The sequence below is a fragment of the Talpa occidentalis genome, unplaced genomic scaffold (assembly GCF_014898055.3).
Source record: "Talpa occidentalis isolate TD23 unplaced genomic scaffold, MPIMG_talOcc4v2.1 talOcc4.16, whole genome shotgun sequence".
NCBI lineage: Eukaryota > Metazoa > Chordata > Mammalia > Eulipotyphla > Talpidae > Talpa > Talpa occidentalis.
This window is the reverse complement of record NW_023601653.1, coordinates 55,585,397-55,611,635: the sequence shown is the minus strand read 5'-3', so window position 1 is coordinate 55,611,635 and position 26,239 is coordinate 55,585,397. Positions and strand designations below refer to the sequence as shown.

Here is a 26,239-nt window from a genome sequence, read left to right as displayed (position 1 = left end):
AACTGGAGGACAACAAAGGAGATCATTCAAAATTGGGATGTTCTTGTTTCTATCCTTGGCTGAGTACAAGATAATGGAAGGATTTCATTTGTTTGCCTCTCAGTTGTTTCATGTAGGTGATAAAATGAAAATTATTAAAATAACCAACCTGCTAGAAAGTCATAAGCTGAGAAGTGTGGTGAGTGCATTCACTGGGAAAAACATAGCAAGTGAGCCAACTCCATGAGCACCACCCTCTTCAGTGTCCAGTACCACAGTTCTGAGGCTTGTACTTGAGAAGAAAGGGCAACTCGTGAAACAAAGAGTGAGCGGGAAAGACACCACACAGGCAGATGGTAGAAGAAATGCAGGCAAGAGCCTCTCTCCCTGCCATGAAGTACTGAAGGCATGTCCATCACGTAACATGGACGGTGTCTTGCGCTGTGACATCTTTAGACAGCTGTCACAGCAGAGCCAAATGTCTATAAGATAACCTGTGTCCAAGGCATGCTGAACTAAACTATGCACATCCCCCAAAAGGAGGAAAACATACAAGAATCCTGGAACTGAAGTTCACTGACAGTTTTGTGTGGCCCCTTTGAGATGGACGTAGGTACACAGGTGGCTGCGCTGTGTAGTGTGTGATGCTGGATGGAGCCGACTGAGCTGCCACAGTGGGGAAGGGGCTGCGGAAAAGCCCCTTTACATGGCAAAGAATGTAGGGACACAGAATCATAGTGTGAGGAGGGTCTGAGGAAGAAATTAAGAAAAAAAATAGGCAAGAGAGGTAGGGAGAGTGCAAGCATCAAGAGGAAACTCCAGACACTGAAAGAGAAATGTCCTGTTTCCAGAGGGGACAAATGAAGCCTGTTCTTTGCACAAATCAAATAAACAGTATGTTCTGTGGCTCAGGCAATCAGCATTAATCTCCATCATTGAAACACAGCCAATTACTATGCAGTTACTGATATAAAATAAATGGATGAAATCATACAGGTGTCCTTTGATTAAAGCCTAGAAAGGTTTAAATATTATTTGCATTTTCAATCTTTTTGATTATGAGTCATTCACAGTACAGAGGTGCCAATTATATCATTCTGCTTTTACTATTCCTCTAATTCTTACGTTTTTATATTTGCAGTAGGCCCATCCCAGGTTCTTAGAAGAGTCTTGTAATCCTATTACAATGATTATAGATAGCTGTCTACCTAAAAGTCACACTGAGTTTTTTCCTATAGAAAATTGATGTGAGAGAGTTTATTTATGACCCTAGGATTTTTTTCCTTGCATTCTGTATACTTAAGATATATTTTCTGTTTTAGAAAAATATGAGGTCTGTCCATTTTCCTGTGGGCAAGAGAAAGAAACACATATTTATCAACTATGCTAGTTCCTTTCTCGTTCAATTAAAATTAAATGGGAGACTGTTACAGCACAAACCAGATGGATTTCCTTAAACCCCATCCTTCCAGCACTGGTTAGCATCTCCCTTGACTACCCACAGGTCCTTGTGTCTGGACACACATTTTCTCATGCTCCCAGGAGCAAGGAATTTAAGACTGAAATACTCAAATGAGTTACTATATCAGAATTTTTTTAAATTACATCATTGATTTCATATCTCTAAATGTTTCACTTTTAAGTATTTCATATTAGGGTCCTTTGAATCATTCAAGGATTTCTATTTTATGAGTTTGTCTTTTTTCTGGAATCTCTTCAAATTACTGAAATATAAAATGAAGATGAATATCTTTCAAGAAGGCATATTGATCTGAATCCCTTTGTGTGTGTGTGTGTGTTTGTATGTGTGTGTATAACATAGTCAGTGGAAATGACAAAGGTTATAAACATGATCACATTTAATACCTCTTAGAAAATAACTGTATTAAATACTTGCAGGAAGACCCACATTTCCCATTCCATTGGAGTATCTTATTCCTGTGTCTGAACTATTGATCATTTCATTGTAGTATATCCTTTCTAGAAAGAGTATCTGGTTCTTACCCCACTTTTATCTCTCCATCCACTGAAGACTAATATATGAAAACATTGTGCCCAATTCCTGTGGTATTGCTGATCCTTTCTGTTTTTAAAACTCTTTTTATTTAAAGATTTATTATTTATTTATAGATTTATTATTTATTTAAAGATGTATTATTTATGCATAGAAGAATGGAGGTGCAGTCGGGAGGTGCAGGGATTGAGAGGATTCACCAGAGATAGAGTAAGGAGAGAGCAGGCAGATCTACTGAAATACACTGCTGAGGGAAGCAGCAGGTGAGGCAGGGGAGGTCTGCTGCACCATATGTGTTGTTAGCTCCCTGGCCGGGGATGGAACTCAGGCTGCAGTGGTGACAGTGCTGAGACTTAACCTTTATGCCACCAGGGAGGCCCTCTGAAACTCTTAAATAAACTGACAATGCATATGGTGGCTTGAGAGAAAGGAATTCGTATGTTTATACCTTTATCATCTTACCTTCAGAATAAAAATACCCCTGCTTTTCAGAGCTGCTGCCAAGACCCCTGCTGGTAAGAAGTGTTCAAACTATGCAGACTAAAAGCACTGCAGAACAAAGTGCTCTTCCTGCTCTAACAAGGTTTACTTTAAATTTCATCCCAGGCAGTAAGTTTGGAGTCTTAAAGTCTGCTTATTTGTCTAAATTTAGTTCATCTTTCAGCTCCAAGATCTCTAATCATTAAGTGGATTTTTAAATCTACATTTGACTGAATTGCATTTCTCTGAGCATATCAGCTGGCAGCTAATAAAAATTAGCAATGAAAAAAATGCACTTTCATAAGTGGCCTTCAGAAACTACATCGACAGAAAGGGGCAGTGTTCCCACTTGCTTTGCAAAATTGCAAAAAGCTCACATTTGGCTATCAAAGCAGTGAAGGAATTGCCTCAATCTGTGCCTATCAGGAGTCACTTTTATTTTTTTAGTTTTTTAGTTTCCTTCTCTCCCCAAACATACATTTATTGCCCAGTGCTTGTCAAGAATATGTCTGATGACTTTGGAAAAATTGAATATTTGGACTGTTGTTTTTGGTTTTGGGTTTTTTTCTTTATGAATTCACTTTTATTTTTTTTTTCTGTGTTAGTAGAATCTATATATATATATATATATATATATATATATATATATAACCCCAATTTTCATTTTTGCACAATGTATGCATTTTCATCTTAGTTATATTCTCCATACAATTCCCACCCCCCTTATTTTGACCCTAATCTCTCCTTCCCTCCCTCTCCGCATAGTGTGTCTCTGGTTTATAATTGCTTGTTGATTTTGATTTTTACTTTATTATAATTAGTCCCTTTCCTGGTCCCTTATTTAGGTTTTCTAAATTCCTGCTATGAGTGAGACCATCCGGTATTTTTCTTTTTCTTTCTGGCTTATTTCGTTGAGCATGATCCCTTCCAGCTCTATCCATGTTGCACCTGCACTCCTATGTTTATAGCAGCACTATTTACAATAGCTAAGCTATGGAAACAACCTAAATGCCCAAAAACAGATGACTGGATCAAGAAGATGTGGTACATATACACAATGGAATATTACTCAGCAATCAAAAAAGATAAACTCATGCAATTTGGAGTCACTGTTATTTTAAAGATGCTCCAGTTGAAACATTGCGTGGCCTGTGCTGGTCACAAACAGCCTGGCCCAGCAACCTCTTGCTCCCTACCAGCTGCCTTCTTCCTCTTTGCTGGCTGCATCAGACTCCTGACTGGCCCTCTGCACCACATAGGGTGGACCCATCTTTCTGGAACATACTTTTCCCTAGAACTTGTCTAAAGGTCTTCTGTATTTCATTAGGCCTTGGCTCGAATTTTACCTTTAGAACATTTCTGTGCTTTTCTGTCCTCTACCCTCAGTTTTATTTTCCTTCCATTTATTTAAAACTACCTGACTTACTTTTCCTTTTTTCTCCTCCTCTTCTACCACCTTAATTTCTTCTTCCTCTCCTTTTTTCTTCCCCTCTTCCTCTTTCTTCTGCTGCTCCTCCATTTCTCTACACCCAGTAGAGTGGAAGCTGATTTTTGTTCTGCTACATCCTGAGTCCTGGGACAGAGCACACACACATCAGTGTTTGTTCAGTAAACATGTCACTGAGATGTGTTTTTACCCTGGGCAAATAAGATATCTTGGGACTTTTATTTTATTTATTTTTAATTATTATTTTTTAATTTTATATATTTTTACATCATTTTTCATTTTTGCACAATGTATGCATTTTCATCTTGGTTATAGTCCCCATACAATTCCCACCCCCCCCTTGTTTTGATCCTATTCCCTTTTCCCCCTCACCCCCATAGTGTGTCTTTGGTTTATAGTTGCTTGTTGATTTTGATTTTTACTTACACCTGCACCCCTATTTTATAGCAGCACTATTTACTATAGGTAAGCTATGGAAACACTCCAACTGCCCAAAAATAGGTGACTGGATCTAGAAGATGTGGTACATATACACAATGGAATATTATTCAGCAATCAAAAAGGATAAACTCATGCAATTTGCAACAGCATGGATGGAGCTGGAAGGGGTCATGCTCAACGAAATAAGCCAGAAAGAAAAAGAAAAATACCAGATGGTCTCACTCATAGCAGGAATTTAGAAAACCTAAATAAGGGATCAGGAAAAAAGACTAATTATATCTTGGGACTTTATACCACATTATACCAGCATCCAACTCTTCAATAGTTCCTCTGCTTTCCTAGGATTACTTGAAGACTTGCTTGGCCTTAGTCTAACAGAGTCTAAGTTATTCTGGCCCTTTCTAACCCTTCTTTACAGAGAGCAGATATATATCTATATCTATATGTACACATATACATACACACTCACCATATATATATATGGTCACAAACAAAATAATATTTGTGACCACAAACCATTGTGGTCACAAATATTATTTTACATATATATACACACCATATATATATGGTGAAATGCATATATATATGGTGAGTGTATATATATGTAAAATAATATTTGTGACCACAATGGCAGTGGAAAATTGGGAAGGGATGGGAAGGGATTTAGCACTTCACAGTGCTCGTGATGATAGGTTGCTTGGGAAACTGAATTAAAAACTGAGTGAACTTATTTTCATTCTCACTCAAGAAACTATCATGGGAAGGTTTGTGGTATCTTTGGTAAAATAGCAATGTATTTTCAATAGAAATGGAAGCCATGAGGCCTTGTGTGTCAGGAGACATGCAAATGCTGCTTGGCAGAGGCTGGATTTTTCTTCCTCCTTCGGCAGCCTCTGGTAGTTGTCTGAGCTCAGAAAGCACATTTCCCTGAGAACAGTTGAGCCCAGGCTGACTCTTCTGCTTCTCAGCACAGGGACCCAGGAAGATGCCTTAGTCTCTCTGGCAGGTGATGGGTGTATTGATTAGGAATCAGCAATAGAAATATTGGGAAAAGACTGAGCATTGGTTGCTGGCCTCAACTTTTAATTCAAGCAAGTGGGTAATTTCTCATCTTTTAAAACAAAACAAAGGGTGGGGGTGGGAAGCAAAGGGTGGAGGGGCCCAGTGGACTGTGGTGGAGTACTATGGGTGCCTGGGCAGTGGGTGTGGGGTGCTGACATATATCCGAGGGTGTGGTCCTGTGCCTCTGAATCACATACAGTGTTGTCAACCAATGTTCCCTCAATTAAAAAGGAAAAATACAATGAAATAAAAAAAGAAAAATTAAAAAACAAACTATGATGCCAACAAGAAACTTAAAAATTACAAAATTCTGTCAACAAGTATAGCTTTCAGTGAACCTGAAACCTTTGGGTGTAACAAGGAAAACTTTTGAGAGAATTAGATGTTGGAAGCAAACTGAGCCAGCATCCAGCTCCCACATGTTATTCACACATACGTCTGGGCTGTACGCTCTCCTGGAGGGGTGAGAAGTAGAAAAGGACTTTTGATGATTTCATTTCATCTGCTTTCCGGAGATTGTTCAGCCATAAAACCAAGAAAAGCCGTAAGCAAGTGGTGGTGCGGGAAGTGTTTCTCTCTCCTCTCCAATGTCAGCGTCAAGTACAGGGTGCCTTCTCTCCACTTAGAGAGTTACTTCCAAAGCTTTCATCCCTGTATACAAACACTAGGAAATCTTGCCAGGGTTCGCTACAGTTTTCACAATCGAGAATCAACACGGTTTGGCACAAGCATCTATACTTAAGAATGTAACCTTTAGGCCTATTGTTGGATCTGAAGCGATGGTTTTCCATTTTTCAATGTTCGCATTGGAAATCACACTGATCAAAGGCCCGAGTCACACATGCGGAGTAGTTTCTCTGAAAATGTGCATGTTTCATAAACTGAACGGCCTCTCCAAACATTTCCTTTATTTACATTTTTTAAACATCCCATGCCTGCCAAACACACTCGAGATGCACCAACATTTAAAACACTTGCAGATCCTGTTGCTGCTAAAAGCTTCACAACCTAAAAGAAGGCAAACACATGAGTAAATTTTAGCTGTTATCATCATGTGAGGATGACAAGGAGAAAAAAAAATGGGAGGAGAAAATAATATCCTTGTGTCCTGAAGTTACTCCGGGACACCGAGGCTTTAACTGCCTTTGTCAACATTGCCACTGATTTTTTTCATGATGATTCACTGTGCGCATTTCACACTGCGGAGCCGCCCCCACTGTCCACCCTGATTTCCAGATGGTGGGGTGCAGAGGAGGCCAGCACACTCGCTGGCCCTTGTGAAGAAAAAGGAGATCCTGGTGTAGTTGGAGTTACCATTTTGCATTTCAAAGACATTTATTCAGTGTCCTTATATTTCTCATTCCTTCTCAGGTACCCTAGCTAAAATTTCACCTCTTTCCTCGCCCTGCTCCTCACCTCTCCAAGGGACGCCTGCCAGCAGCCCAGTTAGCAAAATCTCTGCAGTGCAGTTTCCAGAATCTGCTGACACCATGACCAAACCAGGCCTGAGTTCTCACAGGACCTTGACCTACACACAGAGCGCCCCGGACCTGTCTCCCCAGACGCTAACTCCACCCATGTCATGTAGCAGGTGAGGAATCTACATTATTATCTCGAGTTTGACTAATGGTAAAACCAACACTACATGTCCTCCTCAGATAGATACTTCCCCTCTAGTCTACACCACTCTTTGTGGGGTTCCCAGAGTCATTGACAAGAAAGAAGATAATGTGATGTGTACTGAACTGGCCAGCATAGGAACTCAATTTTTTAGTGATTTTCTGTCAATAAAAAATTTACATTTCATGTAATGCATGCAGCATATCTTCGGAGATGATATAAAATAATTGTATATTTTTGCTTGCATACTGAAGGAGAATGCATAAAGCATACAACTACAAAGCCATGGAAGTCATTTGATATAATTGGATGTTCTCTGGGTGTATTTTTTACTGGTTCTTTGGGGGAGATTTTATGTTGCTTTGAAAGGGATGTTAAGTTTGCAATTCCCATTACAACTTGTTTAAAATGTGCAAATATCACATGGCACATTAGAAGTGGGTCTCTAAATGTAATTAGCTGTTGCTTGCACTGTCTGGCCTGTTGTGACAGGACCACAAGTGTTGTCTGTGGCAGAATGGAAGGGAAAAGGGACCCACAGAGCAAAAGTTATTCTTTGCCAACATTGTCATAAAGAGATACCTCTTCTGGGCTGTTTTTTTTTTTTTTAAGATTTATTTATTTATACAAGAACTGGGGTACAGGCCAGATGCGCAGGAGGGTGAGAGGATTCACCAGAGACAGAGTGGGGAACAGAACAGGCAGACTGACGAAAGACACTGCTGAGGGGAGCAACGGGCGTGATAGGAGAGGTCTGCCTCGCCATGTGGGATTCTCGCCAGCTGGCCGGGATCGAACCTGTACTGCAGAGGCTGCGGACAGCCTCACAGTGCAGAGCTCCACTGCCTGCGCCACCAGGGAGGCCCTGGGCTGTTTTTTTAAATTTATTACTTTCTTACATCATTATAAATTTTTGTATAGTATTTGGTTTCTCCCCTCAAGTGTAGTCCCCATCACTCTCCCACCACCAATTCACCTGTGCACCATCACCATAGTCCCTTGTGCTCTTCCCACCCCTGTTTTGGCCTCTCCTTCTTCCCCCTTCCCTGCTGTGTGCCTCCTCTCTATGGTCAACTTGCTAGTTTTTTCTTTTTCTTGATCTTGTATTTGGTTTCTCTGTATTCCACATATAAGTGAAACCATTGGACCATATTTATCTTTTTCCATCTGATTTATTTCACATAGCATAATCCCTTCCAGCTCTATCCATGTGGCTGAAAATGGCATGAGTTTATCTTTTTTGATCACTGAGTAGTATTCCATTGTGTACATCTACCACATCTTCTTGATCCATTTGTCTGTTTGGGGGCATTTAGGTTGTTTCCATAGCATGGCTATTATAAATAGTGCTGCAATAAACATAGGAGTGAAGGTTTCCTTTCAAAGTAATGTTTTTGTGTCCTTTGGATTGATTCCTAGGAGTGGAATACCCCTTCTAAGTGATTATGTTTCTGGTTGTTCAGTAATAGCTTTATCTTGAATAATAGATCTTTAGGCATTACAACACTTTTATGAATAAAAGGGTTGAGTGTTTGTTTTTAAGCCAACTCTAATCACAAGAGTGCTTTCATAAAATGCTGTTTCTTTTCTCAGATTAATGAGGATAACTTTGAATAACCAGGTGATGTGGTGGTCTTCTTGTATCAAATGTTGGTTTTCACAAGCCCAGACTGGACCATATCCAATTTAAGCCCACCACCTTCATTTTTAAATAAAGTGCTCAGAAAATCTTTAAGTTAAATAAATCCTATTTATTTTTAATAATGTTTGTTTTTTTCCTCTTTTCTCTTTAAAAACATTTTTAAAGGGAAATTTATTTTTGTTTGTTAGTCCAGGACCTGAGTAAAAACTTATTCTACTACCCAAAAGTTATTCTGCTGCTTTCTCTGTGACAGCTTTTTTAATAAAAGAATTTCTGTGGGATAGTAATACCATCTTTTTTCCCACAAAAAAGAATGTTCTGTGGTAAAACAAACATATGTCTCTCTAAGAAGATCATAATACTTTATCAAAAGTGTTGAAGAGCCCTGTGGAAAAAAAAACAACTTGATTTTTGTGTCAGTAAGCATTTTCTGAATTTCTTGGACCACAGAACCAATTTCTTTAGGTTAACACTCAATAATTGTCCGTGAATCTACTGTTTGGTGAAACACCCTTAAGGAACATTTTTTGTGGTATGATCCTGAGCCAGAGTGAATCCCAGTGGAAAATTGACAAGCTCTGCTTCCAGCGTTTTCTAGGGAGACTTTCCTCCTGTGGGCTTCTGACTTTGGGAAACAAGTCACCTAAAGAAAGGAGAGAGTTTTTCAGAAAAGGTCTCCAGCTCACATAGCTATTCTCCTCAATCGTCTATTTTTTTTTTTTTTTTGAATTCTTAGCAGGAAGAATGTAATGAGATCTTTATAAAAGAGATTTTGGAGAAAAACAAGGGAATTTCACTGCCTACTTGTTCAGTAATGTTTATAAATCCAGTAGTGTGTGTTTTATTTGTTTGGGCTTTATAAATCTATAATTCAAACCATGTTTTATTATTGCCTTCAAGGCAGCCACCCATGTAGGCACAGAGAGCTCCAGAAACACACGACTAATTATTGTGGTTTCCCCTGCTGAACTCGAAGGGTTTGGCGTGGAATCCAGTCTCTTGGGTGCTGTAATGTCTATGCAACAAGCTATTTTTTGGCTTAAGAGGTAGTATGTTTGAATTAGTCATTTAAATTGCCTTTTTAAGCATTATCTTGCAATGAGAAATCTTAAAACTAATAAACTCTACTTGCACCAAGTGGAGTTTCATCTGGGAATGTAAGCCCATCAGTTGTCATTACTTTCTTGTTCCTTTGGTCCTCTCAATTTTTTTTTTGGTCCCCTAAATCAGACTGATGGGATTTCATAATTAGAAATACTTTTGTGTGTGAGGCTTTTCCATTTATATTCCAGGCTTGAAAAATAAGTGTTCTTAGGATGAAGAGGCTCTCTAACTGGAAAATGCTTATCTCTACTACACATGTAAGCACAATTTAGAATAAAAGAATGATGATACGTTTAATATATTAAGTCATAAACCACCTTTCATTTCTTTCCCTTTAGAGAGAGTAATCTGTGGTTAAATAACAAACAATAACTCCCTGAGACCCTTTGTAATATTAGGCAGAAGGAAAGAACCCAGAAGCAAAATGCAAAATTAAAATCTAACTACGAAGTCTTAAATAAGATAAATGAGAGGGGGAAACTTGCCAGGCCATGTGTGGGGTTGTTTTTTAATTTATTAAACAGTCAAGACTGTTGAGAAAGCCACAGTTACCCATATCCTCCAGCCTTCTCTGGTAATATCCTTGTCCACTGTGCAAGAACCTTTTTCTCTGTAGCTTTTAGATAGGCACAAAGGGTAGTCCATTGGCAAAGAAATTTTTTGACCAGATGCATGTCAGCACCTCCAGAATCACTACTGTAATTAGGCGACAGCATATCCCAGGACTCTGAATAATCTAACAACACGTGCCAGCTTCATCTCAGTCATGGTCTGGACTATGGAGAAGGATGACAGCAGAATAAATATTCCCATCCTTTGTATGGCTCATATTGTCAAAAACAGTCAAAATAATTATAAAAAAAAAAAAGAAACCAGTACAATCCCTATCAACAGCCATGTCTACACAAAATAAACCTTTTCCCTCCAACAAAGAAGCAGGGGGAGAAATATTTGGTCATAGAAATCTCCCTTAATGTACCTATAGCTGGCATGCACCTTTTGAAAAGAGGGACTGTACTTACAACTGTTGTGATGTTCCCAGCTGCGGCCGGCCATATCCCCAGGAGAATCCTGCCGACGGGCCCCTGGACGGAAGCAGCACAGCCATCCAGACAGCAGGCAGAACAGGTAATTCCTGGATGCTGTTCCTGCAAATGGAAATACTTTTATTTTGCTATTTTTATTTTACTGATTAAAAATAGTCACAAGTTCCTTTTTTTGTAAATACCAGATTTGAAAAAATGAAGAAGGAAATCAAGTCACCTGCAATCCTTCTATCCAGAATATGATTATGTATGGGTAGAATGTTGGTGCAAAGCTGCCCAAATTGTTTCTATATATCTATATGCAAACACATCTCTATTTGTAAATGAAAGGCCATTTTACATCCCTAATAGAATTATGGAGAAGTGGCCTTTTCTCTTGGACATTAGAAGACAATCCATTTTAGGTATTCTGAGGAGCGTGCCATTACAGATCCTGAGAAAGGAGTTTGTTTCAGTCTCCGTAAGCTTGTTTGTTCTTGAGGCAGTATTTTGGAGAGTTGAGAACACAGACATTGGAGGCTGGTTTGTAACTGGATTCCACTACTTCCTGATTCGTAATCTTTATCTCTGTCTCACTTCTGAATGGGATTTATGATCGTACCTACCAACCAGAATCATTGTAAAAATTTAATTACTTAGTCAAAGCAGTTCCTAGTGTATTTGGATCATTGTAAGTAGTTAGTGTTGGCTGCTGTTACTATGATAATTATTATTTTATTTTATTGATGCAGTCCTAGGAGTTTGCTTTGATTAGCACCAAAAGATCACAAGGTAAGATATATGATTTCATGAACTATAGACTTCAGGGTACTAGAGTTATCACAGATGATTCTTAATGATCTACTCCAGCATTTCTTGCTATGTACTCAATAAATGTTGATTGATTCTTTGCTTAGAAGAATCAGGTGCTGTGGCAATGCACAGAGAACAGGGCACACAGGCCAGGAAAAAGCAAGAGGAGTATTCTTTATGTGGCCTTTATTGATTGATGGTATTGTGAAGACTCAGAATGCCCTTTGATCTTCCCTGACTCTGTCAAGACTTATAGAATAAGGGGAGTATTTCCTTTATCACCTTTGTGGTCTCACATAAAGCTATGGCCTTTGATTGTATTTATTCCTTCTATCTACAAATTCTGGAATTAAAACTTGACAGTTACTTCTCATACAGTATATGATTCTAATATAGAAGCAGTTGCATGAGAAAGCAGAAAGGAAGGTAGGTCTTTCAGAAAGTCCTAGAAGATACTTCTGATTGGAATAGGCCACATGACTCAAAGCCATTATTCAATCATAACAATTAGTATGAAAACAGGTACCAAGAACTGTACCAAGAATGTAGAATGTCCAGAGTAATCTTGAAAAAGGTGAAGAAAATTACAGTAAATATATTACCTGAGTTCAAGACTTAAACTGTAGAATTAAAGATAGTGTGGATTTGAAATAGAGCAAATTGACTAGAGTAAAATGCCCTATGTCAGACCCAAACCTTCAGACATGATGAATTTCAATAAAGAGCCCAGAACAAGCCAATGAATCCAATGATTCTCCAAGGGTGGAGAATGCAGTTCACATTCGACATCATATCAGACATTATTCTGAGTTAAAACAATACAACTTCTGAAAGAAATCACAGGAAAACATCTTTGTAATTTAGGGAAAGACAAAGGTCTCCAATGCCATAGAAATCTATATTATATAAGAAAAAAAAAAAACTGGGCTTCATCAAAAGTAGAAGATAAGACAGGGTCAGACTTGCAAATACTGGTAGTGTAAGGGTTTTGGGAAGATTAAATGTGTTAGTAGAAATTTAGTGCTTTCGTGGTTGGGCAGACAGTGGGCACTCAGCTGACTTCATGCAGGCACCATATATAATAGCTTCAAGAAGCTTCTTGACGTCTTGCCCTCAGAGACCATTCTTCAAACACTTGGCATTATCTTGCTGGCCCTTTATTTCGCACACTTTAGAGAAATTGGAGACAGTGGAGGGAGTTAGATAAAGAAGGCAGTCATCATTCCTAGGAAAGATTGGACACATAGGATCTCCCATGCTCTTCAGCACATGCTGTTGCTTCTTGGTCTACAAGCCACTTTGTTCATGGATGTCATCTCAGTTTCTCCACCCATCTGTCCATTCTAGTGTCTTAGTCAGCTGTTTGCTGGTGAAGTCTGTTGAGGGTTACATAGAGGAAAATAAATATCTTAGGACAGACTATTGAGGAGTAATTGAATATCATATAAATCACAGATCATAGTTCTGTTTATTGGGTTAAAAATGTGTGCTCTCTCCCACCCTGTGATCCTCAAATCTTGTAGAATCCTCTAAGGACTTTACTGGATCTTACAAAATCCTGAACACTCTTTGCCATGTGAGTTTTAGGAATATTCTTTTAAAGGGGAACCTTCTTACCATTGTAAGTTGCATAATTAAACTGTGCTCTTTCAATTGCAGATGACGCCGCTCAAGTCACGTCTGATTATGAAACCAATAACAACAGTGACAGCAGCGATATCGTACAGAATGAAGATGAGACTGAGTGCCCACAAGAGCCTCTGAGGAAAGCCTCAGCTTGCAGCACTTACACGCCTGACGCCATGATATTCCTGGTAGCTCTATATCACTTAACTTGTGTTGTACTGAAACATTAGCTTCTATCACAGGGATCAGCTTAGAAATCAATCCTTGAAGCAGAAAGGGGATTTTTGTGGGAAAATGGGTTGAAATATGAGTGAGGTCTATAACTTAGTGAACGTGGTATATACTATTGTCAACTTCCTGACTTTGATTATTATATGCCGGCTGTGCCATATGTTAGACCTGGGAGAAACAAGGTGAGGCGCTTATGATCTATACGCTTGTGCAAGTGTTCTGTAAGATTCAAATTCATTCAAAATAAAAAGGTAAAAGCAAGAAGAGAAAAAAAAGGAACAGAGCCCTAAATCATTAGATTTATAGATGTGGTCCACTTGGATTATATATGTATCATTGCTTTTATTGATATCCATATAATTTTTCTTTATCCAGGTTTTATTGATCTCTTAGTGTTTCTAGTCATGATTAAAAACATAAGTATTTGTCACCACAAATGATTACAAACATTTCTTAACCCAATCTAAAAGTGTAAGCAAGCAAGCACAGGAAAAATTATTTTATTAAGAAACGCAATATTCATCAGTCAGTGAAAGTGAAATGTGTTAGTTAGCACAGCACTTCTTTTTTTTTTTTTAAGAACTTTATTTTTTTTTAAGATTTATTTATTCATGCATATAAGAACCGGGATACAGGCCAGATGCACAGGAGGGTAAGAGGATTCACCAGGGACAGAGCAGAGAATAGAACAGGCAGACTGACTGAAATATACTGCTGAGGGGAGCAGCGTGCGAGACAGGAGAGGTCTGCTACACCATGTGGGATTCTCGCTAGCCGGCGGGGATGGAACCCGCACTGCAGAGGCTGGGGCCAGCTTCATAGCGCTGTGCTCAACTGCCTACACCACCAGGGGAGGCCCAGCACAGCATTTCTGATTGTTTTTTCCAGCACTTCCTTGTCTGAGAAAGATAAGTCACTTTCTCAGTCAATAGATTTACTTTATTATGTTAAACCAGGTTTAAATTAACACTTGGCTATCCATTAAAAATATCTTTTAGGGCCTCCCCTGGTGGCGCAGTGGTTGAGCATTGGGCTGCGAAGCTGCCCACAGCCTCTGCAATAAAAAAGGAAAATAAAGAAGAGGATAAGGAAACATACATTAATCTATCTAATAACCCCTTTGACCTAAAAGTTACATGGTAAATTAGATTAAAAAAGGACGAATCTAGCAGCAACTGATAATCACATGACAGTGAACTATTTCCTACCAGTGGCCAGTTCAATCCCCGGCCACTGGCGAGGGTCCCACATGACGCGCAGACCTCTCCTGCCATGCCCGCTGCTCCCCTCAGCAGTGTATTTTGGTCCATCTGCCTGTTCTGTTCCCTGCTCTAGCTCTGGTGAATTCTCTCACCCTCCCACGCTTCTGACTGTACCCAGTGCTTGTATAAATAAATAAATAAATCTTTAAAAATATATATATATCTTTAATGATGATTTACTTTGTGTGTTTGAACAGATGCATTTAAAGAAAATGAAAACATATGTTGGTGTCAGGTTAGTTTCAGGGAAGCAGGGAGGTAGGAAATAGTTCACTGTCATGTGATTATCAGTTGCTGCTAGATTTGTCCTTTGTTAATCTAATTTACCATGTAACTTTTAGGTCAAAGGGGTTATTAGATAGATTAATGTATGTTTCCTTATCCTCTTCTTTTTTGTCCTTTTTTTATTGGTAAACATGTTCTTAAGAATGTCTTCATTTGAGATCAATTATGAAATATTTTTACATTTCAGTGCATGTTTCTTTGGAAACTGGCAATTATCATTTCACAGGTTTAGGGCTGATTTTGAAGCAGTCAAATAAATCCATCCAGTTAGAGGAGTGATTAACTCCCTACTCCCTTATTTCTTTTCAGAGTTCAGTGCGAAGTCAATAAAACCTCATCCTAAAATTTTACATAAACATACAAACACATAAATTTCTTATAATTTTAGAATATTCTGAAGTTTCTGAACTTTTATTTAAGGACTCCATGATAGACCAAAAAAAAAGCAGCTTTGTTAACTTATGGGAGGAACCCCACTTTTTTTTTCTTTTGTTATAGCACATGTGAAGCAGTGATAGGGAACCCTTCTCCTTACTTTGGGGTCAGTGTCTTGTTCATCTTGATTTTTTATCCTGAAGTTTTAAGTCTTTTATTTCTGGTTAAATTGGTTGTTAAACTGAACTCATGAAAGCATGCATTGCTTTGTGGAAAATTGCATGTTGATAAAATGTGTTCATCTTCATTAAAGGACAAACCAATTCTTGCTCCTGAACCTCTTGTCATGGACAACTTGGACTCAATTATGGAGCAGCTGAACACTTGGAATTTTCCAATTTTTGACTTGGTGGAAAAAATAGGAAGAAAATGTGGCCGTATTCTGAGTCAGGTAAGAAATGCATTCACACATATGATTTTAAATTTGGGGGAAAAAAACATTCCTTGGTTGATTCAAGCTCTGCGTATACTTGACCCTGGTAGTGGGTTTTGGGTAGAAAAAGGAAATTTCAGTACTCAATATTCTTTAGATTCCTTGGTAGTCAGTTAACAAAAGAAATTATAACTTCAAGTGAGTAGAATACCACATTCTGCAATCAAAATAGTCTGCATTTTGACAACGGGGAGTGAAGCAGGGATACACAAACAAGAAGGAGAGGTGGTCTAAATTTCATAGGTTCAGCAAAAGAAAGACTGACACAGGCTGTTGTTGAGGCTCAGGGGGAAACCCCCCCACCTCATCTGGGTTCTTCTAAGACCAGATGGACAAAGAAACTAACAACAGACAGAATGGTAGGAGAAAAGCCCAACATTTAATAATATACATGTCAAGAATTTACATGCTTATAAATTCTGAAGTACCATAGAGTAGAACAGGGAGATTTATTCCATGTTTAGGAACCTCAGGTGTCAAGAGAAGAGGGGAAGACTTCACATAACTGATAAGGAGGTGGCTTCATCTTCATTCTAAAAGTGAAGATGAGATTCTTGGAGATATGTGCTCAATGATAAACTTACACCTGGATGTACATGATACCCCCTAAACTTTATTCTTCTAGGTCTTAGAAGAGAGAGGAATGATGGCATCTTCCATTAGGAGAAGGGCAAAACCTTGAGGAGTGATGATCTCTTCTCTATTTAGGGAAAGGTGAAGGGCTGAGGCCAGGACAGAGCTTGTCCTCAGCCCCCAGTACTCTCACTGCTCTTAACTCAATATCATCTGCATTCATCACAGACCACTGCAGGCTCCCAGGGCCTCAGTTGACCTCTAGACCCAATGCCAAGGTGACAGGAGTTTTCCTTTGGGCAAACTGAAAAAAGCCTCGCTGACCCTTTTGGAGAGACCAACCCACACCATTAAAAAGCTAAAGCTGCCTGTTCATGTACACTAATGTATTATCTCTAAAATAAATTTTGAATAGACAGTGCTTAGGCCTTATCCAAATTATAATATAAATATGTTTTCCTCCAGAGCTGTGACAAACACATCCAATAGAGTTGTCTATATTTTAATATGGAACATACCTCTGTGGATCACAAGCAACACAGAATGTGAGTTGTTGCTACGTAACAACTCTTTTAGTCCCTCTAAAAGAGGGACTAAAAGTAAAGTAACTAGCTTACTTAAGAAGTAAGTAACTAGCTTACTTACTTAAAGTAAGTACTTTACTTACTTTAAGTACTTTAAGTACTTTAAGTACTTTACTTACTTAAAGTAAGTAACTAGCTTACTTAAGACTTTCCAAATACAACAATTTGTTTGTTTCCCTGAGGGAGTATAAAAATGTACAGAAATTTAGAATTTGAACATGTTAGTTCTCAAAAGACAAAATAATTGAACACCTGTTGTGATTCATCAATAAAAGCCTTGATGTGATATTTCTCAAAATTAAAAATGTCCTAGGTGAGTTCTTATGCGTTGAATAACTAACACAGAGAGATACCAAAGATGACCAGACCCGTGAACTTAAGACTTAGATGGTGAGAGTTTGGGACCCGGATTTCCAGGGGCCGCTAACACTTCCGGACAACATACTAGAAGAGAGATCACTTGTTAGGCTGATTTCTGCTTTGGCTTCCTTTGGGTCTCTCAATAGGTTTCAGAGTACGAAGTCTCAGTTTAAGGATTCCTGATCTGGAAGGTCTGAGGGGAGAAGACAGAGGGGCCTTTTCTCTATTGTTCAATTCATAAAAGCCAAGTACTAATCTAATCTTGTAGAGGAAAAATAGGCCTCTCCCTTCAGGGATCCCCCAATACAGTTGGGAGATGGATGGGTGTCAGAATAACAGCATCAAAAGCATCAGTTTACATACAAAGAAGTGTGGTGAGATGACTGGTGAGGGTGAAGACCAAATAGTTACCAGTCTATGTCAGAGGGAGCGCTGCCTCAGTGGACCATTCTGCACAGGGTCAGGCCAAGGACTAATGTTGCCACTGCTCTCCCTCGTGCACTGAGCCATGTCTCTTTCCAGCTATGTCTCACTCTGGCCCCTCTGTGTCTTCACTTTGGTGAGGGTGAAGGGCAGCTCTTTCTAATCCAGTCTACCTCAGCCTCAGACCCCAGGGGTCCACCCAGAGCTGCTGTTTCCCACCTCCTGCAAACCCACCTGCTCTCTGAGAGAGTGATTTTTTCCTGGAAATACACTTACAAGGGTGTGATGACTTAAATAAAAAGTCTCCATGGTTAGAATTTAGTAGATAATGGGAAGTAAAGATTAAGACTCTGGAAGCAGTCCTACAGATTTTACTCTGGAGGAATCATCCCACAGACATGTTAGTTCCATTTCTATGCCTCGTTATGGAATAGTCTACATCACAGGCAAAGAAAAACTGGGAGGCATCCGCCAGGTCACAGACGGATGATTCTTGACAGCTGGATTCAGCTTTTGGTCTCTAAGTTCAGGTCTTTTGATGTCCTAAAGAAATGCTGATGCTGTTTGCACACAAAGGAGGGCAAATACTAGTGTTCAGTCATTTGCCTGACTTCTGAAGATGCGCTTTGGAGACACCAAGGCTGGTACCCCTTCTTCTGCTCTTCTTTCAGGGGCTCTTTGGTCCTTAGTGAGGCTGGGAGCTTGATTTATCCACAGGCACCAGGTTCCTGAACAGCTGTTCTCTACTCTTCTGTTCTGACTTTAAGTCTGTGCAGATGGCTTTGCTGTCTGGCCTGCTCCATCAGGGAAGGGATCTCAGAATGTCCACAAGCACCCCAACAAAATGTGGTGGTAGGCCAGGAATTTTCCTTTCTTTCACTATATTGGAGAGTACATGCAGAGAAAAATTTGTGTGTTTGATAGATATGTCACAGACACTCCCCGGACTTTTCAATGTACTCGTCTCAGTAAATTTGGTGCTGGTATTTTTTGTTTAAATCTCTATTTTACAGAAGAAGAAAGGCTTCAGAAAAGATACACTATTCATCTAAAGTCACCTAGTAGTCTATCCAAATTTAATAATAGTTATATTCATAGTAATTGTTCTGTCAATACATTGTTGGTGTTTAGAGATCAGAAGTTTGAGTAGAATGTGTTCAGCTGCTTAACACATAGTTCTGACATTTAGAAGTATGCATGTAGAACTTAAGAAAATATTCAAGATTAAATACTTATTTTAATATTTGGTTTGAAAAAGCATGTTGTGGGCCTCCCCTGGTGGCACAGCGGTTGAGCGCTGGACTGTGAAGCTGCCCGCAGCCTCTGCAGCACAGGTTCGATCCCCAGCCACCAGCGAGGGTCCCACATGGCACGCAGACCTCTCCTGGCGCGCCTGCTGCTCCCCTCAGCAGTGTATTTCATTGATCTGCCTGTTCTGTTCCCTCTCTAGCTCTGGTGAATTCTCTCAGCCTCCCGTGCTTCTGACTGTACCTAGTGATTGTATAAATAAATAAATAAATAAATAAATAAATAAATAAATCTTAAAAAAAAGAAAAAAAGAAAAAGCATGTTGTAATCTGTTTTCCCCATAAAAAACAGTCTTATAATAAATGTTGTACCCAGGATTTGAAGACAGATTTATCCATATCGGAGTCCCTGGTGTTTTACACACAGTTAGATTCAATTTGTCAGCATTTGAGTCACCACTCACTGTCTTCAGTTCTCCACATGGAGAGTCTGACCCAGGACAGTGGTTATTGTAGCAAACAGGCAAAAGGTATCTGCTTGCCCTTGACTGCTGTGATCAAGGTCGGGGGAACCTGAGCATCCTTGCTGCAGAATGTTTTCTAAGGGCCATGACTGTCAATAGGTCTTAGAAATATTAGAGATAATTAACAATTGGATTTCTACAAAATTCATGAAGTATCTGTTTTTCCAATCATCTTTTAAAAATACATTACTATCTGATCCTTATTATGTCACTGTTTACTTTTCCAATTTACAAAACATTGAACTTTGGGGAAAGCTTTGGGGAAATAAAGCTTTATTTGCCTTTCTAAGCAGAACCTTATGGGTTTTTTTCCCTTTGATTTGAGTTTCTAAGCACAAAATTCATGAAATTTTCACTGTGTGAAATGCATTTTTTTTTTCTGCTTTAGTAAGACTCTAGGACAGCTGAAATGAATTAACTTCAGCATTCCAAGAAATCACCTTTTGGCTGAGACTACACAGAAAAAGTCTCACTTCAAAAGATTTTCAGACAAACATGTGCAATGGAAATGACTTCTCAGTCTCAATATACTGCCTGCCTTTTTTGATGATTATCATGTTTATTTTGATAAATGTAAAAGGACGTCCTTAGATTTTGGAATAATGTTTCCTGTTTTCAGTTACCAATATTTACCTGATTAATGGTGTCTTTTCTTTATTCATGAGTTTGGAATACTGGTGGTTGATTTTTTAAGTTTCTTCATGAAAAATGTTCCTATTTCATAATAATACTCTTAAAATATCCTGTTGTCTTCATTTGTCAATTTATCTTTGACAAGTTTTAAAAGAATAACAGGACACTAGTTACTTGCAATCCTAACAATATTATCCTTCGAATAATATAGGGCTTAAAGCAGTTGAGTACAAAATCTGAAGCCAAAATGCTTGGCTTGAATTCTCGTTCTGATAATGTATCACCTGTGTGATCTTGAACAAGATACTCAATATCTCTGTGTTCCAGTTTCCTTTGCTTTCAAGTAATTAATATTACCTATCTCGTAGGTGCTGAGGATTAATAATAAAGAAATAATTTATGCAAACTACTGAAGTAAGCATCTCACTCATTAAATGCCAGATCTATCTATATATCGGCTGCTGCTATTATTATCATACACATAATTTATAAACAAGAACTTAAACGTAGCTTAAAGTAATAGTAGAAAAAAGATCCCTAGGAAAAGAACTAATTAAATATAAAAGAACTGATTTAATATAATTTTACTTATATTAAAATATAATATAGAACCACAAACTTCACTTTTCATTGTATTTATAAAGAGAGGAGGTGGAGCGACTTAAATATCCCTGCAATTCAGAGTGAAGACACATACGTGGAAGTTGACACATGTATTCTCCACCCTGTCCCCAACCAGCAGCTACAGGGCTGCTTTAAAACATAAGTCAAGTGGTCACTGCCCTGCTATAACTTCCTTATTGCCTCCACTTCCTGATTAAGCATAAAAGAACTGTTAATGGTCAATTCCTGCTGTCAAAACCCAAGATCACACCCTCTCTCACCCCCCTCTGCAGTTACTTAAATTCTCTTCCTATTCTCACTGACTTTGCTTTAGGCACACTGGCCTTCTTGCCATGTGTTGAGAAGAGCAAACATACCTCTGGACCTTTGCACTGACTTTTGCCTCCATTTAGAAAACTCTTTTCCCCAGATATCCATGTGTGTCACTCCACATTATCTTCTGTTCTTTGTTCAAAAGGTCTCCAGAACATGCCTCCTGTAACCAACACATTTTTAACAACATTTTTTCTTTTATACAAGAACTGGGGTACAGTCAGAGGCACGGGAGGGTGAGAGAATTCACCAGAGACAAAGCAGGGAACAGAACAGGCAGACCACAGAAATACACTGCTGAGGGGAGCAGCAGGCGAGGCAGGAGAGGTCTGCTGCACCATGTGGGATTCTTGCCTGCTGACAGGGTTTGAATACCCCCTACAGAGGCTGTGGACAACTTCACAGTGCGTCAACACAGTGCGCAGTGCTCAACTCACTGCGTCACTGGGGAGGCCCACCAACATATTTTAAATGGCAGTCGTATAAATAAGATTTGGAGAGAGAAAGCCTGCATCTCATATTTTTATTGCAATAGGTTGTTATAATTGTTCTATTTTACTATTTTTAAATTTTTTTACTGTGTCTAATTTGAGTGTTAAACTTTATCATAGTATATATAGGGTTCAGTAATATCCACAGTTTCAAGTATGCACTGGCAGACCTGAACACATCCACTATAGATAAGGGGGAGAGGGGGAAACCACTGTGCATATTATGTATGTACATATATACATAGTGCCTGTGATAAAATATAATGAAATTTAGTGAATTGATATCAACTTCAAGTCAGTGGCAATAGAAATTTAACTCCTTTTCCTCTCCCTCATAATTCTTTTCCTTTATCCTTCACTAAAGTACAACTCTGCATCCTTTATCCTCTAGAAATTTTTTCAATACCATCAGTCCAAATTAGAGCTTTCTGTTATTACTTATTTAGTACCTAAGGTATATAGTACACAGTAGTTTAGGAAGAATTATTCTGTAGTCATCGAAAGCACACACAATTTAGTGCCTTGCTACATTTCTAGAGTATGTACTGTTTTACTGGCTGGTCATTTCTTCTGTACCTCTCTACCCTTGTGGCCAGAAACCACTGGGCCTGGGGACATTCTGGTCTTCCATATCAACCTGTTTATTGCCAAGACCGATAAGTATCTCTGCTGGTAGTAAATTAATGTGATTGAAGGAATGTATACTTTCCACCCGTTTTTCTTCTCATGTTGCGTACACGCCAAGGGATGTTTGCTGAGGGTTTTTGTCTTTTTCTTTTACAGGTCTCATACAGGCTTTTTGAAGACATGGGTCTCTTTGAAGCATTTAAAATTCCAGTTAGAGAATTCATGAATTATTTTCATGCTTTGGAGATTGGATACAGGGAAATTCCTTGTAAGTATAACTTAGTGGTGATATAATATTTTCAAATGCTATTGAATTTGCTCAGGAAGTGCAGTGTTAGATCATGGCTACACACACAGCTTTACACATTAAGAGCACTGTACAGCCTGGGTCAGCATCCAGAGCCCTTTACTTAGTGCTGCATGAGGCTCTGGGTTTTACTTCAGCTCTGTACTTTTCATTTTTTAATCCCTATGATGAGGATCATAATCTCTGCTTCAGAGGAACATTGTGAGGATAAAATGAGGCAATAATTCTGAAGGATTAATTGTAAAGAGGTTATAATAGTGTCTTGCACATAGTAAGTCCTTGCACACAAAAGTCTGCCGAGTAATTAAATGGTCAAGTGATTGTTCCTTTTATAATATGCTTCTTTTATTTGGTGAATTCAACCTTTGTTCCAGCATCTGCAATGTTAACTGTTGAAGTTTTCTCAGTATAAGATGAACTTGGCTAGAAGTAGAGGCACAGGAAGATGATGGTCTAATTAATAATACTGAAAAAAGAGACATGTGGAAATGGTTATGAAAACATGATTAAAAGCATTTTTAAAATTAGATAAATGTGAAGACCAAAGGGGAAATGATACTATCAAATGTTCAAGCTTACCTATTTTGAATACTTTGAGAATAAATTTGTCATTTATAATGAAGAGAAATTGGAACAGAGAAGAGATGTTAATATGTTAAAATGTAACATTTCAGGTATCATTGGAACTTTCAGCAGAATTGTTGTAAAAACTAGAAAATGTTGGAACTGGAGAAAATATGGCCAGGGAAGTATGAAAATGTGTAGAAAAGTAGGCAGTCCTATTAGGAAATAAATGCATAGAAAGGAAAACAGTCAAATAATACATATGTTGGAGAATGTCTTCAGAATGGATTATTAAATCACATCATAACTTGTAAATTTTAAATTTGCGTTTATGTGCTTTAGACTTTAGAACCCCATGTCTATCCATGGTTGCAAAAGCTGAAGTTTAATAAAAAATTTATCTAGGTGATTTACCCAATGTGATAAAAATTATATGGAGGCAGATAAAGCAAAGGTGTTTCCAGAAGGGGTCATTACTTCAGCCTGGTGAACCACTGTTAACATACTGTTTTCCAAAGGCCAACCACAGTGAAAACGCACCACTGATGGTGTGTGATAGGAAAGGAGAATGAAGAATTCAGTCTACAAATGGGATTTGACTGGGAACATAGGACCACAGGGCACGAAAGCAGGACAGTCCTGGTGGAGGAGAGGTGAGCTCAATAGCTTTGAGCCCCAGCGGAAAGTCTAGTCCCTGGACATTGGAAGAGAGAGGAATGAAAAGGGAACAGATTGAAAAATACCAGATGGTCTCACTCATAGCAGGAATTTAGAAAACCTAAATAAGGGACCAGGAAAAAGACTAATTATAATAAAGTAAAAATCAAAATCAACAAGCAACTATTAACCAGAGACACACTACAAGGAGGGAGGAGGGAGGAGGATCAAATCAAGGGGGGTGGGGAATTCTGTGGGGACTATAACCAGGATGAAATGCATACATTGTGTAAAAATGATGTAAAAAATATATAAAATTAAAAAAAAAAATAATAAAAAAACAAAAACAACAACAAAAACAACAGAAAAGGGAACAGATTGAAAGGCCTTGAGATCAGCCTTGCAAGATTTCTTCATGCCATTTCCCCAGCGTCCACTGACTGATTTAACTGTGAGTGATTTCTCAAAGGTTAAGGAGTTACAGAAATAAACTCTTAGAGAAAGGAAGCCACTGAAAACACTAAAAGAACAGCTAGTCACCGGAATGAATTTACAAATTAATGGACTATTTCCAAATGCATGTTAGTGATATAATCAGCTAAAGCCAAGTTCCACTGAGTTCAACTTGATATAACCAGTAACTTTTCCTTGGTAGTGGGTCATTAAATCATAGGGAAAGCTGACCACCATGTGAATGTACAAAGTTTCCAGATGCTAAGTTGTACTATTTATTTTTACTTTTTCTTAGTACATTTTTATAGTGATAGGTATTTTTCCAAAAAGAGTGTATTCTTTGTTCCATGTGAAAAGAATTTGTTATTGTTGGGGGTCAGGGTACAGGGGAGGACTCCCCCACTCTCTGGGTTCTTCTCAGGCTGGGATGCCAACAAATTAACATCAGACAGATTAGTAGGAGAAAATAATAACATAGCTGTAAATTATAAAGTAAATGGAACAAACTGGAGTTCATATTCTGTGCTAAGGAGTGGGATAGGGGACTGGGGTGTTGAGGAGAGAGGAGGGAGATTCACATGACAAGGAGGGATGACTTCATATGACAGAACCTTGCCTCTAGATGTTTAACCTGCCTTAAAATAGGTTTCTTTAAAAAAAGGTTATTTTTGGAGATGTCCCTAAAGCTAGGCAATCTGCATTCTTTGGGTTTAAGGTAATAGTTTTTCTTTTTCTTTTTTTTAAAGATTTATTTATTTATGCATACAAGAGCTGGGTGTAGGCCAGAGATGTGGGGGATGAGAGGATTCACCAGAGACAGAGCGAGTAACAGAACAGGCAGATAGGCTGAAATACACTGCTGAGGGGAGCAGTGGGCAAGACAGGAAAGGTCTGCTGCACCGTGTGGGTTAACTCCCTCGTGGGGATCGAACTCATGCTACAGTAGCTACAGATAGCTTCATAGTGCTGAGACTTAACCCCTTGCACCACCAGGGAGGCCATAAGGTAATAGTTTTGCTGAGGACCACAGGACCCCGTTGGCCTTAGTTCCATACACCAATTTGACATATATTGGAAAAAACCCATCTGAACATCTTTGGGGAGCAAGTCCCAGATGCTTTTCATAAAGGGAATTTATTTATATCTTCTTTTTTTTCAAATATTTTTCTTTTTCTTTTTCTTTTTCTTTTTAAAGATATATTTATTTATTTATACAAGCACTGGGTACAGTCAGAAGCGCGGGAGGGTGAGAGAATTCACCAGAACCAGAGCAGGGAGCAGAGCAGGCAGAAGGTCTGAAGTACACTGCTGAGGGGAGCAGCGGGCGGCAGGAGAGGTCTGCGGGCCATGTGGGACCCTCCTCCGGTGGCCGGGGAGCAGCCAGGGATCGAACCAGCGCAGCAGAGGCTGCGAGCAGCTTCGCAACCAAGCACTCAAGTGCTGCTCCACCAGGGCGGCCCTATTTATATCTTCTTATAGGAAAGTTTCAACCGATGATCATGTTTAACTAATAAAACCTTGCAGATGGTAGGGTTGTAAATTTTAACTAATATGGATATTTATTAAAAGCTTTATCATTAATTATAATTAGTATATACAAAAGTGTGATGTATGTCTACTTTAACTTTATTTTTAATGGCTCTATCTCAATAAGCCCATAACTAAAAGATAGAATAACCCAATATGGGTTAGAGTAACATTAATATTGCAATGAACTAAAATATTAGAAACTGAGTTGTATTATATTTCTAAGTACACATTTAACAATTTCCAAGAGATGAGGGGAAGAATGAAAGTTTTAAAATTTGTAACTAGAACCCTTACTAAACATTGAGGATTCTAGATTTAAAAATAGACATAGATGACAAATAGATCAATTAGAAGATATTTCATTGACTAGCAGAGCAGTGGGCAAGATAATAAATTTACACAACTCGTTGATAGATGTATGATACCAAAAT

General features: G+C 38.7%; 1 protein-coding gene across 1 annotated transcript in view; it reads left to right on the top strand.

Moving 5' to 3' along the window:
* Window positions 1–26,239, top strand: part of PDE3A (phosphodiesterase 3A) — a 290,017-nt gene that overhangs the window by 243,008 nt on the left and 20,770 nt on the right. The window contains exons 6-10 of the mRNA XM_037514264.2: window positions 6,795–7,014; window positions 10,832–10,917; window positions 13,287–13,441; window positions 15,720–15,857; window positions 22,454–22,565. Of these exons, the coding sequence (XP_037370161.2) occupies window positions 6,795–7,014; window positions 10,832–10,917; window positions 13,287–13,441; window positions 15,720–15,857; window positions 22,454–22,565 (711 nt within the window). The remainder of the gene's footprint in view (window positions 1–6,794; window positions 7,015–10,831; window positions 10,918–13,286; window positions 13,442–15,719; window positions 15,858–22,453; window positions 22,566–26,239) is intronic.